This window comes from Giraffa tippelskirchi, chromosome 8 (assembly GCF_054371585.1).
Source record: "Giraffa tippelskirchi isolate mGirTip1 chromosome 8, T2T-mGirTip1v1.2.pri, whole genome shotgun sequence".
In the NCBI taxonomy this organism is placed as follows: Eukaryota; Metazoa; Chordata; class Mammalia; order Artiodactyla; family Giraffidae; genus Giraffa; species Giraffa tippelskirchi.
In genome coordinates, this window is record NC_137282.1 from 142,501,526 (window position 1) to 142,518,471 (window position 16,946).

Genomic DNA, 16,946 nt, shown 5'->3' on the forward strand with positions numbered 1-16,946 from the left:
CCAGATGTTCAAGCTGGTTTTAGAAAAGGCAGAGGAACCAGAGATCAAATTGCCAACATCCACTGGATCATTGAAAAAGCAAGAGAGTTCCAGAAAAACATCTATTTCTGCTTCATTCACTACGCCAAAGCCTTTGACTGTGTGGATCACAATAAACTGTGGAAAATTCTGAAAGAGGTGGGAATACCAGACCATCTGACCTGTCTCTTGAGAAACCTGTATGCAGGTCAGGAAGCAACAGTTAGAACTGGACATGGAACAACAGACTGGTTCCAAATAGGAAAAGGAGTACGTCAAGGCTGTATATTGTCACCTTGCTTATTTAACTTCTATGCAGAATACATCATGAGAAACGCTGGGCTGGAAGAAGCACAAGCTGGAATCAAGATTGCCGGGAGAAATATCAATAATCTCAGATATGCAGATGACACCACCATTATGGCAGAAAGTGAAGAAGAACTAAAGAGCCTCTTGATGAAAGTGAAAGAGGAGAGTAAAAAAGTTTGCTTAAAGCTCAAAGTTCAGAAAACTAACATCATGGCATCTGGTCCCATCACTTCATGGGAAGTAGATGGGGAAACAGTGCAAACAGTGTCAGACTTTATTTTGGGGGGCTCCAAAATCACTGCAGATTGTGATTGCATCCATGAAATTAAAAGACGCTTACTCCTTAGAAGGAAGGTCATGACCAACCTAGATAGCATATTTAAAAGCAAAGACATTACTTTGCCAACAAAGGTCCGTCTAGTCAAGGCTATGGTTTTTCCAGTGGTCATGTATGGATGTGAGAGTTGGACTATGAAGAAAGCTGAACGCCACAGAATTGATGCTTTTGAACTGTGGTGTTGGAGAAGACTCTTGAGAGTCCCTTGGACTGCAAGAAGATCCAACCAGTCCATCCTCAAGGAGATCAGTCCTGGGTGTTCACTGGAAGGACTGATGTTGAAGCTGAAACTCCAATACTTTGGCCACCTCATGCGAAGAGTTGACTCACTGGAAAAGACCCTAATGCTGGGAAGGATTGGGGGCAGGAGGAGAAGGGGACGACAGAGGATGAGATGGTTGGATGGCATCACCGACTCAATGGACATGGGTTTGGGTAAACTCCGGGAATTGGTGATGGACAGGAAGGCCTGGCATGCTGCGATTCATGGGGTGGCAAAGAGTCGGACACAACTGAGCAACTGAACTGAACTGAACTGAACTCAGAACTAGACACAGGTAATTGGCCACAAACCCAACAATTGGATTGATTTCTAAAACTAGCATAGGATCCGGCCTATGATAGAAAAGCTTTTGATTTATATGCAAAGGTCTAAGAAGTCAAGAAAACGTTATAAATGATCATACAAATCAGGTCCAACATCTTGGGCAAGCTGTCTACCTCTGATGTCATCGACTTCTCATCCTGGTGTAGTGTAGTTTCTCCTCCATTTGAGCATCATTTTAATGTGAGATCAGGTCAAGCTGTCTTCTCTATAGACCAATCTAGTGTAGGGGCCTTTGGAAGTGGGAATTAATCTAAGAGTTAATTTCTCTTCAGTTTCATTGTGCATGAGCTAGTTAAGAATATCTGATACAAAAGTCCTTCCATCCAGGTTGGAGACAGTCCCTTAAATTATGTCTTTTTCCAGTCCTGGTTGCAGATCATGAGGGATCTGTTCTTCATCCAAAGATAGATTATGGAGATAAGCTTCAGAAACAAACTTAGGGTGTTCTTTAAGAATTCAATTAAATTTTACATTAATATCACATAACAGCAAAGAACTATCCAGGAAATGAGTCTTTAACAACCTGCGATTTAACATTTATTGAAACATCTTTTTCTCCCTAAAATTACCCTCATTTTTATCAAAAAAAAACAAATTAAGTCTAGTTTGTTTGCAGAATAGGTCTGTTCTCACTAATTTTGGTCTGATTATTTATATAACCATAATTGATCATAGACTTTGTATTTTGCTGAAACATTTAGAGTCTCAGACTGAACTTTTAAAATAAAACAGGGCTGGGAAACTCACACCAAAGGCTTATCACAGATTTCACCTAACAAATCTAGGTGAATTCTTCCCTTTATAAGGTCTCAAAAATTCCTTGATATTTTATACCTGTTAGTGAGTTAAAGTTGCTAATTCATTTGATAAACTTACTGGAAACCTAAGAGTTTCCAATTTCTGGAAGAGTCAGATAGAGAGAAAATATAATTGTTTTGTTTATAACGTATAGGAGAAGGCAATGGCAACCCACTCCAGTATTCTTGCCTGGAAAATCACATGGACGGAGGAGCCTGGTAAGCTGCAGTCCATGGGGTAGCAAAGAGTCGGACACAACTGAGCGACTTCACTTTCACTTTATAACATGTCTCCCTGACTAGACAGCACAGATATAGAACAATTCCTTCATCACAGAACATTCTGTTGGACAGGACTGCCCTTCATGCTTTGTGGGCCTCAAGTCAGATGCATTAGACCATGTGAGGTGAAAGAGTCACTATTATTTCTCTTAGACACTATGTCAGATTTCTGTCCAGGATATGAACACATATCAAGCTGGTATGTAACAAAACCAAACCAGGTCATAAGTGTGTGCAGTGCCTTTAGGAACAAACTGTTCCCAGTTCCAAAGGGGAAACACCTGTCCCCCGATTCCTTTTCCCAGACCTAGGATACTCTCTGGTATGAGTTCCTAGGGGTCAGTTCTCTTGGAGAGGGTCAGTTCTCTTGGAGAGGAGCCCAGAGGAAGATCTTCCACTAAGTTTAAGGAGGCAGGGAGTCCAGTTTAAGAAGATTTCCAAAACAAAGAGGAGGGAAAGACAGGGATCAGTTGGGAGACAACCTGGTTTACTCAGAACCGCAGTTCTCAGAGTATGGTCTCTGGAACCCCTGAGGTCACGGAGATATTTTGACGTTTCACTACATGGACATTTGCTTTGAGGTAAAACTTAGCGATAATGGAGATTACGGCACCAAACTTCACTAATAATTATTTTCACTACAATTTTACTTGCAGGAAAAAAGGCAAATTTTCTTTAAAACGTCCTGGTTGACATATTAAAAATTCTTATCTTTCCTTCGTAAACCATAATGGAAAAGAATATGAAAAATATATGTATATATATATATGTATAACTGAGTCACACTGCTGTACAGCACAAATTAACACAACAATGTAAATCGACCATACTTCAGTAAAATAAATTTTAAAAATAAATGAATAAAAGTCTTATCTCTCCTGAATTCATCATCCTTAAATCCACGTTTTAAAGTATCTTCTGTACCTGCTGAGCTGCTGGAGCTGCTGGAAACCTCCCGTCCTGAGGAAAGGGAAGTTGGAGACCGAGTCGTTTCCCCACTATGTGACATCCCGGTTGGGGAGCAGCACAAAGACGATGGTGAAAGCATTATTCTTTGAACAGTCTGAAGACACCCCCAGAGGACACCTGGAGTCCACCCCCAACCTGTGCTAGGGACAAGCATGGGCCCTTTGAGCCCCTCCTGCTTCTCAGATTCCCAGGTGTTTTAGACGTTAATCCCCAGCTGCCTCCACCAGCAGAAGGAGCGAGAACATGGAGAAATGCCTGTGGGGAGTAGTGATGAGCCAGGTCTGAAAGGACCCACACCAGGTCCTCTCCTCCTCCATTAGCAGCAACATGGTCCTGTGACCACCAAGAGGCTGGGAAGTTCCCTCCCAAGAGGGGAGAACAGTTAAAGTTATCAGCAACAGTGAGTACTCATTTCAATTTATTTAGTGTTCAAATATTTATTGACCCTTTACCACATGCCAAGCTCTGTGCGAACAGCAGCCTGAGACTTGACTGAGCAGCCTCTGGTCTAGGGGAAACTCTGAATCCACAGCACAGAAGACCTCTTGGGAAGTGCCTGCCATCCCAGGAGAAAGGATAAAGAAAACGTCTTCTGGAAGTTCATAGAGTGATTCTAGATTGGAAGGTGCCTGGAGATGATAGGATTTGGACTCCACTTGCAGAGAAGAACAGGATACCAGTGGGGGAAGCTGGAACTGGAGCTTAGAAGCAGGGCCTATAAGTACAAGGTGTCATAAGGAACAGTATGACATTGAATTCATTAAATCCATACATTCTAAAGTTATAAAGGGATGGAATAATTACTCATTATATTAAGTGCAAAAGATATCAGTAAGATGAACTCATCCCATATTTTAGAAAGCTATATAAATTTAGATGAAATCACACAGATATGTTGAGTGAAAGTTTTCTAATTTTCAAAATGTTTCATGGTCAGTGTAAAGAGAAAAGTGCCACAAACTGCTCTGCTTGGATAGACTAACTTCTCCACAACAGACACTCAGAGCTGGGGTGTAGACAAGTGAACCCAGCACGTCCCCAACCTCTCCCTGCAGGTCCCCTGGGGCAGCGACCTCTTCTCTAGTCTCCCTTGTGGACCCAGCACCTGACTCAGGGGCTCAGTCAACACTCCCTGAAATACTACACTTGGGAAGTGGCCTCTTGTGTCCTAGTCAAGATAGTGATTTCCTCTGGAAGTCACCACCAAAACACTGAATCTTACAGAACTGGGTTTGCTCTAACAGCAGGACTGTGACGGTGGCAACTTGGAGTGTTGGCTCTTTTACTGACAAAGCCACGGAGCCGGCAGCACTCATGCCATTTCTCACCAAGCCACCAGAGGGCGGTGTGCAGCTGCTTATGACAAACCAGCCCCATTCAAATATCCTTTCCAAATTAGCCTTGTAAGAACATGTTTTACAAAGTTACAGGATTTCTTTACAGTACACTGATTTGCTTTTTGTCCTTAATCTCATTTGGACGCTAGTGGAAGTCCACTATAGGTAACAAATATAAGGTGAGCCCTTGACAGAAGTTGACCCTGTGATACATAGATGTGTAAACTTACACGTCCTGCTGCTGTTGCTGCTAAGTCGTGTCAGTTGTGTCCGACTCTCTGAATGTTGAGTTTTAAGCCAACTTTTTCACTCTCCTCTTTCACTTTCATCAAGAGGCTCTTTAGTTCTTCGACATTTCTGCCATAAGGGTGGTGTCATCTGCATATCTGAGGTTATTGATATTTCTCCTGGCAATCTTGATTCCAGCTTGTGCTTCTTCCAGCCCAGCATTCCTCATGATGTACTCTGCATATAAGTTAAATAAGCAGGGTAACAATACACAGCCTTGACGTCCTTTTCCTATTTGGAACCAGTCTGTTGTTCCATGTCCAGTTCTAACTTGCTTCCTGACCTGCATACAGGTTTCTCAAAAGAGGCAGGTTAGGTGGTCTGGTATTCCCATCTCTTTCAGAATTTTCCACAGTTTATTGTGATCCACAAAGTCAAAGGCTTTGGCATAGTCAATACAGCAGAAATAGATGTTTTTCTGGAACTCTCTTGTTTTTTTGATGATCCAGCGGATGTTGGCAATTTGATCTCTGGTTCCTCTGCCTTTTCTAAAACCAGCTTGGACATCTGGAAGTTCACGGTTCACGTATTGCTGAAGCCTGGCTTGGAGAATTTTGAGCATTACTTTACTAACGTGTGAGATGAGTGCAATTGTATGGTAGTTTGAGCATTCTTTGCATTGCCTTTCTTAGGGATTGGAATGAAAACTGACCTTTTCCAGTCCTGCGGCCACTGCTGAGTTTTCCAAATTTGCTGGCATATTGAGTGCAGCAGATTCACAGCATCATCTTTTAGGATTTGAAATAGCTCAACTGGCGCTCCATCAGCTCCACTAGCTTTGTTCGTAGTGATGTTACTTAGAAACTGAAGGTATAAGTGATTCAAGACAAAAAGGGCAATTTGTTGCTTGCAGTCTACATTGTAAAGGTATTCTAGCTGCCACCAGTATTCACAAACACTTTCAGTTTAGATTTAAACATTTCTCCAAGGAAACTGTCAAAGAAGATAATATTAGAGTATTTTGTCCATTTAGTGTAAATCTATAATAGCTTCAAGGTGGTAGGTCAGAAATGAAAGACGATGATCAATGTTTAATTATTACAAACTTAAGTAATTGCCCTTTAAGCTTCCAGTCACGCAGACCAAGTAAAGCAGAGGACTCCTACAGTTTTGGATCTGGTGCTTTCTCTTTATTCATGTTTATCCTAACTGTACAACATTTTATGTGGAATTATTGAAATGAAAGTTTATTGTGACATTTCACATGCACATTTTCCTGGAGACAAAATGAATTATAGAATAAAACAAAGATGAAAAAACACAAATGAAAGGTGATAAAAACAGCAACAATAAACTGTCTTTGCAGCAGAAGTCTGAACATCATCTGAGAACAATAATTATTCTCAGTGTGTCTTCAAAGTTCCAAATTTCTTTGTTCTTCTTACAGGAACTTATTTAACACTATTTTTGTTGTTCAGTTGCTCAGTTGTGTCCAACTATGCGACGCCATGCACTGCAGCATGCCAGGCTTCCCTGTCCTTCACCATCTCCAGGAACTTGCTCAAATTCATGTCCATTGAATTAGTTTTGCCATCCAATCATCTGATCCTCTGTTGTCCCCTTCTCCTCCTGCCTTTAATCTTTCCCAGCATTAGGGCCTTTTCTAATGAGTTGCCTCTTTGCATCAGGTGGCCAAAGAATTGGAACTTCAGTTTCGGCATCAGTCCTTCCAATGAATATTCAGGATTGATTTCCTTTAGGATAGACTGGTTTGATCTCCTTGCGGTCCAAGGGACACTCAAGAGTCTTCTCCAACACCACAGTTCAAAAGCATCAATTCTTCGGCACTCGGCTTTCTTTATAGTCCAACTCTCACATCCATACATGACCACTGGAAAAACCATAGCTTTGACTAGATGGACGTTTGTCTGCAAAGTAACGTCTCTGCTTTTTAATATGCTGTCTAGGTTGGTCATAGCTTTTCTTCCAAGGAGCAAGCATCTCTAATTTCACGGCTTCAGTCACCATCTGCAGTGATTTTGGAGCACAAGAAAATAGTCTCTCACTGTTTCCATTGTTTTCCCATCTATTTGCCATGAAGTGATGGGACCAGATGCCATGATCTTAGTTTTCTGAATGTTGAGTTTTAAGCCAACTTTTTCACTCTCCTCTTTTATTTTCATCAAGAGGCTCTTTAGTTCTTCTTCACTTTCTGCCATAAGGGTGGTGTCATCTGCATATCTGAGGTTATTGATATTTCTCCCGGCAATCTTGATTTCAGCTTGTGCTTCCTCCAGCCTGGCATTTCGCATGATGTACTCTGCATAGAAGTTAAATAAGCATGGTGACAATATACAGCCTTGACATACTCCTTTCCCAATTTGGAGCCAGTCTGTTGTTCCATGTCCATTTCTAACTGTTGCTTCCTCACCTGCATATAGGTTTGCAGGAGATATGTAAGGTGGCCTGGTATTCCCATCTCTTGAAGAATATTCCACAGTTTGTTGTGATCTACACAGTCAAAGGCTTTAGTGTAGTCAATGAAGCAGAAGTTTTTCTTTAACTCTCTTGCTTTTTCTATGATCCAACGGATATTGGCAATTTGATCTCCGATTCCTCTGCCTTTTCTAAATCCAGCTGGAACATCTGGAAGTTCTTGGTTCACGTACTGTTGAAGCCTAGCTTGGAGAATTTTGAGCATAATCTTGATAGTGTGTGAAATGAGTGCAATTGTGTGGTAGTTTGAAGATTCTTTGGCATTGCCCTTCTTTGGGATTGGAATGAAACGGACTTTTTCCAGTCTTATGGCCACTGCTGAGTTTTCCATATTTGCCAGCATATCGAGTGCAGCACTTTCACAGCATCATCTTTTAGGATTTGAAATAGCTCAACTGTAGCTCCATCAGCTCCACTAGCTTTGTTCGTAGTGATGCTTCTTGAGGCCCACTTGACTTCACCCTCCAGGATGTCTGGCTCTAAGTCAGTGATCACACCATCGTGGTTAGATGTGTCGTTAAGATCTGTTCTGTAGAGTTCTTCAGTAAATTCTTGACACTTCTTCTTAATAATCTTCTCATTAATGTTATTAATGAGATTTAATATTAATGAATCTTGTGCTCTTTTCTAGAATTATTTTGTGTCAATCTGAACGTCAGCTTCCTCATTTTGAGATATAACATTTTAATGACATAAATGCTCTAACAGTTTTTAATGCTTCCTTCAGAAATGTTGCATTTGCAATTCTTTCCCTTAGAACAGTCTTTCTGGATTACCTGGTAGCTAGTGTCTTACCATCATTTTAGACTTTATTGACTGCTAATACTTAATACACATTGCTCTCCTGTTTCCCTGGTTTGCTATTTCATAGTATGAAAAACTGAGAAGTGCCGGAGTCCAGCTCCAGCAGGTCCAGGGGTTCCCTCAGGATGGAGGGCGTTGGCGATACGAATGAGAAGACACAGAGAGTCTTAGCGTTTTCCAAGTGTCTTCCAAATTTATTGTTTTTAAGACAGCTTTTATATTTTTTGTGGTACATAGAAACAAATGTAAAGTATAGAGTCATACCAATTCAGCTTAGTGGGCATACCAATTTAGCTTAATGGGCATATGAATTCAGCTTAATGGGCCTATCAATTCAGCTTAATAGGCCAGCAGTTTTGACCCTCATCGAAATCGTTTGCATGTTTTTAGTTACAAAAAGCCTCCTTTTGTTTACATCATCTTCTGGCCTGGTGGCCTGCTAACACCTTGTGACTCTCCATTGATAAGGGTTGATCAGTCAGAACACTTTTGTATAGGGCACATCAGGAAAGAATTCATCAACAGGAAGTTTCAAGGTAAAACCTGTTTTTGGTAATTTACTCTATGCCTTGAGCTTAACAGAAAAGAATGTAGTTCCATAAAGTCAAAGAACAGCAAGCTGAAATTCAGCTCTAAATAAGAATCATCAGTTAAATCAACAATTGTCTTATTATTTGTATTAAAGCTAAATTTTTATTTATATAAATCTCTAACTATTATGTTTTCATTATATAGGCTAAATACTTTAAGAGTAAAAAACATAGTGAGTAAATATAGACTAAGTAACAGTTTCATAAAGCAATATTTCTTATATTTCCTAACAAGCCTTTTTTCCTGCGAAGGGTTTTGTGCCCATAGGGGATTTCTGTGCGGAGGCTCTCAATGCTGTTTTATTATTAAGGAATAGTCATGCACATTAGCTCCAAAGGCACAGGTACATTTAGTAAACAAACCAATATGTTAGCAAAAGGAATTTAGATCAGCATACTCTATATCCCAGATAATTTTATTTAGGGTGCTACCATTCAGGACTCTTTTGTTGACCATGATGGCTACTCCATTTCTTCTAAGAGATTCTTGCCCACAGTAGTAGATATAATGGCCATCTGAGTTAAATTCACCCATTCCAGTCCACCTTAGTTCACTGATTCCTAGAATGTCGACGTTCACTCTTGCCATCTCCTGTTTGACCACTTCCAGAAATGCAGTACTTGGATGCAATCTCAAAAACGACAGAATGATCTCTGTTCATTTCCAAGGCAAACCATTCAATATCACGGTAATCCATGTCTATGCCCCGACCAGTAACGCCGAAGAAGCTGAAGTGGAACAGTTCTATGAAGACCTACAAGACCTTCTAGAACTAACACCCAAAAAAGATGTCCTTTTCATTATAGGGGACTGGAATGCAAAAGTAGGAAGTCAAGAAACACCTGGTGTAACAGGCAAGTTTGGCCTTAGAGTACAGAATGAAGCAGGGCAAAGGCTAATAGAGTTTTGCCATGAAAACGCACTAGTAATAGCTAACACCCTATTCCAACAACACAAGAGAAGACTCTACACGTGGACATCACCAGATGGTCAACACCGAAATCAGATTGATTATATTCTTTGCAGCCAAAGATGGAGAAGCTCTATACAGTCAGCAAAAACAAGACCGGGAGCAGACTGTGGCTCAGACATGAACTGCTTATTGCCAAATTTAGACTTAAATTGAAGAAAGTAGGGAAAACCACTAGACCATTCAGGTATGACCTAGATCAAATCCCTTATGAGTATACAGTGGAAGTGACAAATAGATTTAAGGGACTAGACCTGATAGACAGAGTGTCTGATGAACTATGGACAGAGGTTCGTGACATTGTACAGGAGACAGGGATCAAGACCATCCCCATGGAAAAGAAATGCAAAAAAGCAAAATGGCTGTCTGAGGAGGCCTTACAGATAGCTGGGAAGAGAAGAGAAGTGAAAAGCAAAGGAGAAAAGGAAAGATATTCCCATCTCAATGCAGAGTTCCAAAGAATAGCAAGGAGAGATAAGAAAGCCTTCCTCAGCGATCAGTGCAAAGAAATAGAGGAAAACAACAGAATGGGAAAGACTAGAGATCTCTTCAAGAAAATTAGAGATACCAAAGGAACATTTCATGCAAAGATAGGCTCGATAAAGGACAGAAATGGTATGGACCTAACAGAAGCAGAAGATATTAAGAAGAGGTGGCAAGAATACACAGAAGAACTGTACAAAAAAGATCTTCACGACCCAGATAATTACGATCGTGTGATCACTCACCTAGAGCCAGACATCCTGGAATGTGAAGTCAAGTCGGCCTTAGAAAGCATCACTACGAACAAAGCTAGTGGAGGTGATGGAATTCCAGTTGAGCTATTTCAAATCCTCAAAGGTGATGCTGTGAAAGTGCTGCACTCGATATGCCAGCAAATTTGGAAAACTCAGCAGTGGCCACAGGACTGGAAAAGGTCAGTTTTCGTTCCAATCCCAAAGAAAGGCAATGCCAAAGAATGCTCAAACTACCACACAATTGCACTCATCTCACATTCTAGTAAAGTAATGCTTAAAATTCTCCAAGCCAGGCTTCAGCAATACGTGAACCGTGAAATTCCAGATATTCAAGCTGGTTTTAGAAAAGGCAGAGGAACGAGAGATCAAATTGCCAATATCCGCTGGATCATCGAAAAAGCAAGAGAGTTCCAGTAAAACATCTATTTCTGCTGTATTGACTATGCCAAAGCCTTTGACTGTGTGGATCACAATAAACTGTGGAAAATTCTGAAAGAGATGGGAATACCAGACCACCTAACCTGCCTCTTGAGAAACCTGTATGCAGATCAGGAAGCAACAGTTAGAACTGGACATGGAACAACAGACTGGTTCCAAATAGGAAAAGGAGTACGTCAAGGCTGTATATTGTCACCCTGCTTATTTAACTTATATGCAGAGTACATCATGAGAAACGCTGGGCTGGAAGAAACACAAGCTGGAATCAAGATTGCTGGGAGAAATATCAATAACCTCAGATATGCAGATGACACCACCCTTATGGCAGAGAGTGAAGAAGAACTAAAGAGCCTCTTGATGAAGGTGAAGGAGGAGAGTGAAAAAGTTGGCTTAAAGCTCAACGTTCAGAAAACTAAGATCATGGCATCTGGTCCTATCACTCCATGGGAAATAGATGGGGAAACAGTGGAAACAGTGTCAGACTTTATTTTTTGTGCTCCAGAATCACTGCTGATGGTGACTGCAGCCATGAAATTAAAAGACGCTTACTCCTTGGAAGGAAGGTCATGGCCAACCTAGATAGCATATTTAAAAGCAGACACATTACTTTGCCAGCAAAAGTCCGTCTGGTCAAGGCTATGGTTTTTCCAGTGGTCATGTATGGATGTGAGAGTTGGACGGTGAAGAAAGCTGAGTGCCGCAGAATTGATGCTTTTGAACTGTGGTGTTGGAGAAGACTCTTGAGAGTCCCTTGGACTGCAAGGAGATCCAATCAATCCATCCTAAAAGAGATCAATCCTGGGTGTTCATTGGAAGGTCTGATGTTGAAGCTGAAACTCCAAAACTTTGGCCACCTCATGCGAAGGGTTGACTCATTGGAAAAGACCCTAATGCTGGGTAGGATTGGGGGCGGGAGGAGAAGGGGACAACAGAGGATGAGATGGTTGGATGGCATCACCGACTCGATGGACATGGGTTTGTGTAGACTCGGGAGTTGGTGATGGACAGAGAGGCCTGGCGTGCTGCAATTCATGGGGTCGAAAAGAGTCGGACACGACTGAGCGACTGAACTGAACTGACCGTTCAGGGGCCTTGTTGATTTGAGGTTTCAGAATGATATGTTTTAGAAGGGAATCAGGAAAGGCCTTTTGCCTAAGTCACAGAAAATAAGAAGAGGTTTATTATAGCAAGCGTCAGAAAGAGCGATCTCATTTTTAAGGTGAGCGCTGAGGCAGCCTCTCGAGAATCCCTGAGGCCTGAGTTGCTCTGCTCGTCAGTCCTTCTCCTCATGACTCTGTCATGAGTGGGGATCTCGTAGCTGGCTCCCGGCAGAGAAGGCAATGGCAACCCACTCCAGTACTCTTGTCTGGAAAATCCCATGGACAGAGGAGCCTGGTAGGCTGCAGTCCATGGGGTCGCTAAGAGTCGGACAAGACTGAGCGACTTCACTTTCACTTTTCACTTTCAAACACTGGAGAAGGAAATGGCAACCCACTCCAGTGTTCTTGCCTGGAGAATCCCAGGGACGGGGGAGCCTGGTGGGCTGCCATCTATGGAGTCGCACAGGGTCGGACACGACTGAAGCGACTTAGCAGCAGCAGCCGCAGCAGTATCAAAAACTATCAATACTTTAAAAAAAAAAAAACTGGTGTGAATATTGGCCTTTCAAGTTTTTCATGCCTAAGCAAAATTCAGAAAATGATGTTCTAATCTTAATATATGACTTGCAAAAATATTGCTCTGTTGTTTTCCCTACTGTAAAAATAAGCTGCTCCTTTTAGGAAAATAATAGACGTATGGTGGTATCTCAGAATGCTAATAAATGGTTATTTTTCTTAAAAAGAACTATATTCTATGATGACATGGGAAGTATACATCAAGCATTTGTGCTACATTCCAAAGTCCTGTGTTCCAAGGAAAATCATTTGTATGAGCTGAACTACCCTCTTTTTCATGGAATGCAATTTTTTATTTGAAAGAAGGAAAGACACTGGAAGATATATAAAACTTAGTGAAACAGTGAATTACTTTTTAAAAATCTTACATTAGTACAAGTGACATCCAGTGTGCAAAATAGGCTTAAGGATTTTAATGGAACAGGATAGGAAATAGTGATATTGTTTCAGGTCCACTGAGAAAATAACCTTTAAGAAACTATCACTTGCATAGTTTTAGTTTTATATCAAAGATAAACATCCACAAATAACAGGAAAGGTTATTAAAAATATTACTCCTACATATGTATGGTCCTTTTTATTTTCATAGATTTCAATCAAAATAATGGATTCAATGCAAAAGCTAACATAAAACCCAGTGACACAGACAAGGAAAAGACTTGCAAACATATAATAAGAAAAAACGTCCACTGTTCTCACTATAGAGTTTATTTGGAAAAATAGTTATTTTTCATATAAAAATCATGGGTTATTAACATTATCCTAAATAAATTAGTTGAAAATGTTTTAACTGTTATTTCTACTACGGAAAATATCGATAGAAGTAACCACATAAACAAAATTATCCCTGGGGTGCTTACTAATTTGTAGGACTGTATAAATATCCTGACCAAAATGCTCTGAAAATATCTGACTACATAGTCGCTGGGCCAGGACTCGGGGACAGTGTGACTGCAGAGTTCTCGGTGCAGGAGAGGAGGGATCAGGGCGAAGTCCCAGGTACCGGATCTGGTTCCCAGGATCTTAGGTTCTCAGAGTCAAGGGCCTTGTTTGGGGCGGGGACTGTCTGTGTTGGGGATCCCTAGTCTCCTCGAGTTTCCCTTTCTCTTCGCAAACTGTGTTGTGCCTTTCTGCCCGGACACTCGTGTCACGGCCCTAGTTCTCACTCCTATTGGGTGTCTGGTTTCTAGAAGCCAATCAGCGGCCCCGCGGTTCCAGGTTATAAAGTCTCCACCGATACCTCACCCCCACCCCCAGCCTCCGCCGGGACACAGTTTCTCCCAAGACCCGGAGGATACGTTTCATGAGGCCGCGAACCCTCCTCCTGCTGCTCTCGGGGGTCCTGCTCCTGACCGAGACCCGGGCGGGTGAGTGCGGGGTCGGGAGGGAACGGGCGAGTGGACCGCCCGGGGGTGGGGGGGACAGGACTCCCAGAGAAGGAGCCACCCCGCCTCGCTCGCCTATACCCGCCCCCTCCGCCCTGGTCTCGTCCTGTCCCTCCCCTGCTTCCCGCCCCTGCTTCCCGCCCCCATTTCTCTCCCCCAAGAAGTCCCGGTCCTTCTCCGACCTTTTCGGTCTCACGTGCCCCTAGACCCTCCCCACTCCCGGGCCCATGACCTCTGACGCGGGGACCCGCGCCGGGAGGAACGTCGGGCCGGGTCTCATCCCTCCCCGCCCCCAGTCTCCCACTCCCTGAGCAATTTCTACACCACCGTGTCCCGGCCCGGCCTCGGGGAGCCGCGTTTCTTTGCCGTCGGCTACGTGGACGACACGCAGGTCGCTCGGTTCGACAGCGACGCCCAAAATCCGAGAATGGAGCCCGGAGCGCCGTGGATGGAGCCGCAATACTGGGAAGAGTTGACACGCTTTGTCGAGGAACGTCAACAGAGTTCCCGACATTGCTTGAACAAACTGCGTGGCGACTACAACCAGAGTGACGCCGGTGAGCGACGCGGGCCCGGGTCCAGGTCACGACCCCTATCCCCAGGGACTGGCTGGGTCTGAATCTCTGGGTCCGAGGGTCACCCCGACATTGCAGGACCCTCACCGACCCCCGACTCGGGAGGAGCCGGGGGAAGTGGGGAGCGGAGACTTGACCCGGTTTTATTTTCAATTTGGATTTAATCACCGCGAATGGTCCGGGCGGATCAGGGTCTCATACCTACCAGTGGATGTTTGGCTGCGACGTGGGGCTGGACGGCCGCCTCCTCCGCGGGTTCTGGCAGACCGCTTATGAAGGCAGAGATTACTTCACCCTGAACCAAGACCTGCGCTCCTGGACCGCGGGGGACGCGACCGCTGAGATCGAAAAACTCAAGTGGCAAACCTCCGGTGAGGCAGAGCTCGCACGGAACTCCGTGGAGGTCAAGTGTGTGGAGTGGCTCCGCAGACACCTGGAGAACGGGAAGGACACGCTGCTGCGCACAGGTATAACAGGCACCGGGCCTCCCTGATCTCTCAGGCTGGAGCCGGCTTTCCACGAGGAGAGGAAAATAGGGTCCTTCTGGAAACACCGCCCCAACTTCTTGTCTGGAGAGCGGGGAATCCCTCCAGGTTTTCATATTCTGTACAAGACAGTGACTACACCAGTGGCCCCACTTCTCTGAGGGACAGTTAAAGCATTCAGTGTTTTTGGAGAAGAAGCAGAAAAGCATCCCTGAAATAACTGGTCAGCGGTGCCCTTTGACCCTGACTGCCATCTTGTGAACCATGACTCTCTCTCTCAAGGCCTGTTCTCACCCTGAGAACATCTTAGGAGGCCAGACTCCAGCTTTTCTGAGCCATTCAGCCTCCACCCAAATCAGGACCGTTACTCTGTATTTCCCCCTTACATGGCGTCTTCTACCTTGGTACTCACCCTGACTCCGGAACTTTCCAAGGACTAGGAGTTTTTCCCAGACCCCAGAGTCCAGGCTGGTGTCTGGTGTTTGTGCTGCTTCTTTTCAAACCCATTATCTCATCCATTCTCAGCATGATCATGTGGTACTGCTTCAGTGGCCCATGGAGTGTGAATTTCCTGATTCTTCCCCTTTAGACCCTCCAAAGACACGTGTGGCCCATCACCACATCTCTGACCATGAGGTCACCCTGAGGTGCTGGGCTCTGGGCTTCTACCCTAAAGAGATCACACTGACCTGGCAGCGTGACGGGGAGGACCAGACCCAGGACATGGAGCTTGTGGAGACCAGGCCTTCAGGGGATGGAACCTTCCAGAAGTGGGCAGCCCTGGTAGTGCCTTCTGGAGAGGAGCAGAGATACACATGCCATGTGCAGCACAAGGGGCTTCAGGAGCCCCTCACCCTGAGATGGGGTAAGGAGGGGGTAGGAATGGAACTTCCTGTCAGATAAAACAGGAGCCCTTCTGGACGCGTTCAGCCAGGTCAGGACTGAAGCCTGAAGTCTGAGTCCCTTCCCTTTCCTCCATAGAACCTCCTCAGCCCTCCATCCCCATCATGGGCGTCATTGTTGGCCTGGTTCTCCTCATGGTCACTGGAGCTGTGGTGACTGGAGGTGTGATTTGGAGGAAGAAGCACTTAGGTAAGGAAAGGAGGGAGGGATTGGAATTTTCTTGTCTCACTGGGCAGGTTTCTGGCCCAGGTGGAAGGTTGCCTGCCTCGTTACTGGAAAGTACCCTCCACACACATGTGGAATCTTAGCTGATGCTAAGACTGACCCTTTTGTAAAGTACATGTGAAAATGAAAGACAAATTTTTCATCTTCGTAATTCAAGTTCGGGGCCCGTTCCACAGCCTTTGAAGGTCAGAAGGGAATGTGCCTGCTGAGGACAGACCTCCAGGAGGGCAGGTGGTCCAGTCCCCCCATGTCGCCTTCCTTCATGTTCCTGAGTCTGTCCTGAATTTTTAGTCACAGTTCTGAGAAGTTCTTTGTCGTCCAGGACTAGGGAATTCCTCTAGGATCTCATGACTCAGTCTGGCCCACGGTCTCTCACGTGATACTTTCTTCTCACAGGTGAAAAAGGAGGGAGTTACACCCTGACTGCAAGTAAGTACAGAGGGGGTGTGATTCCTGAGACCCTTGTGAGGGTGCAGACAGGAGGCCATGGGGGACTCACCCTCCTCAAAGTGCCTTCTCCATTTTCTCTCCTGTGCGTTCTGACCACATCCTGGTTTTGTTCTCCTCCAGGAAGTCACAGAGCCCAGGGCTCTGATATGTCTCTCACAGTTACTAAAGGTGAGACCCTGGAGGGTCTAGATTGGGGGAGGAGCTGGAGGAGGGGACACACCGGGTGGTGGGGATCTTTGAGTGGGACGTGTGAGCATGTGGGGGGCTGGGGAGAATGTCAGCCCTTACATGACTGACCTGAACTGGTTCCTGATTCTTTTCTCTCAC

The 16,946-nt window shown here is 44.2% G+C and overlaps 1 protein-coding gene across 4 annotated transcripts in view; it reads left to right on the forward strand.

The window, feature by feature from the left end:
• The window catches only part of LOC145518361 (BOLA class I histocompatibility antigen, alpha chain BL3-7-like), a 68,375-nt gene that overhangs the window by 48,032 nt on the left and 3,397 nt on the right, over positions 1 to 16,946 (forward strand). Inside the window, exons 1-7 of one of the 4 annotated variants that reach the window (XM_081522656.1) lie at positions 13,862 to 13,963; positions 14,188 to 14,538; positions 14,748 to 15,023; positions 15,631 to 15,906; positions 16,023 to 16,133; positions 16,566 to 16,598; positions 16,740 to 16,787. In XM_081522656.1, the coding sequence (XP_081378782.1) occupies positions 14,409 to 14,538; positions 14,748 to 15,023; positions 15,631 to 15,906; positions 16,023 to 16,133; positions 16,566 to 16,598; positions 16,740 to 16,787 (874 nt within the window). In that variant the 5' untranslated portion in view covers positions 13,862 to 13,963; positions 14,188 to 14,408. Of the gene's footprint in view, positions 13,964 to 14,187; positions 14,539 to 14,747; positions 15,024 to 15,630; positions 15,907 to 16,022; positions 16,134 to 16,565; positions 16,599 to 16,739; positions 16,788 to 16,946 lie in introns of those variants that run through there. The other 3 variants (XM_081522649.1, XM_081522657.1, XM_081522652.1) reach the window with 3 other exon arrangements.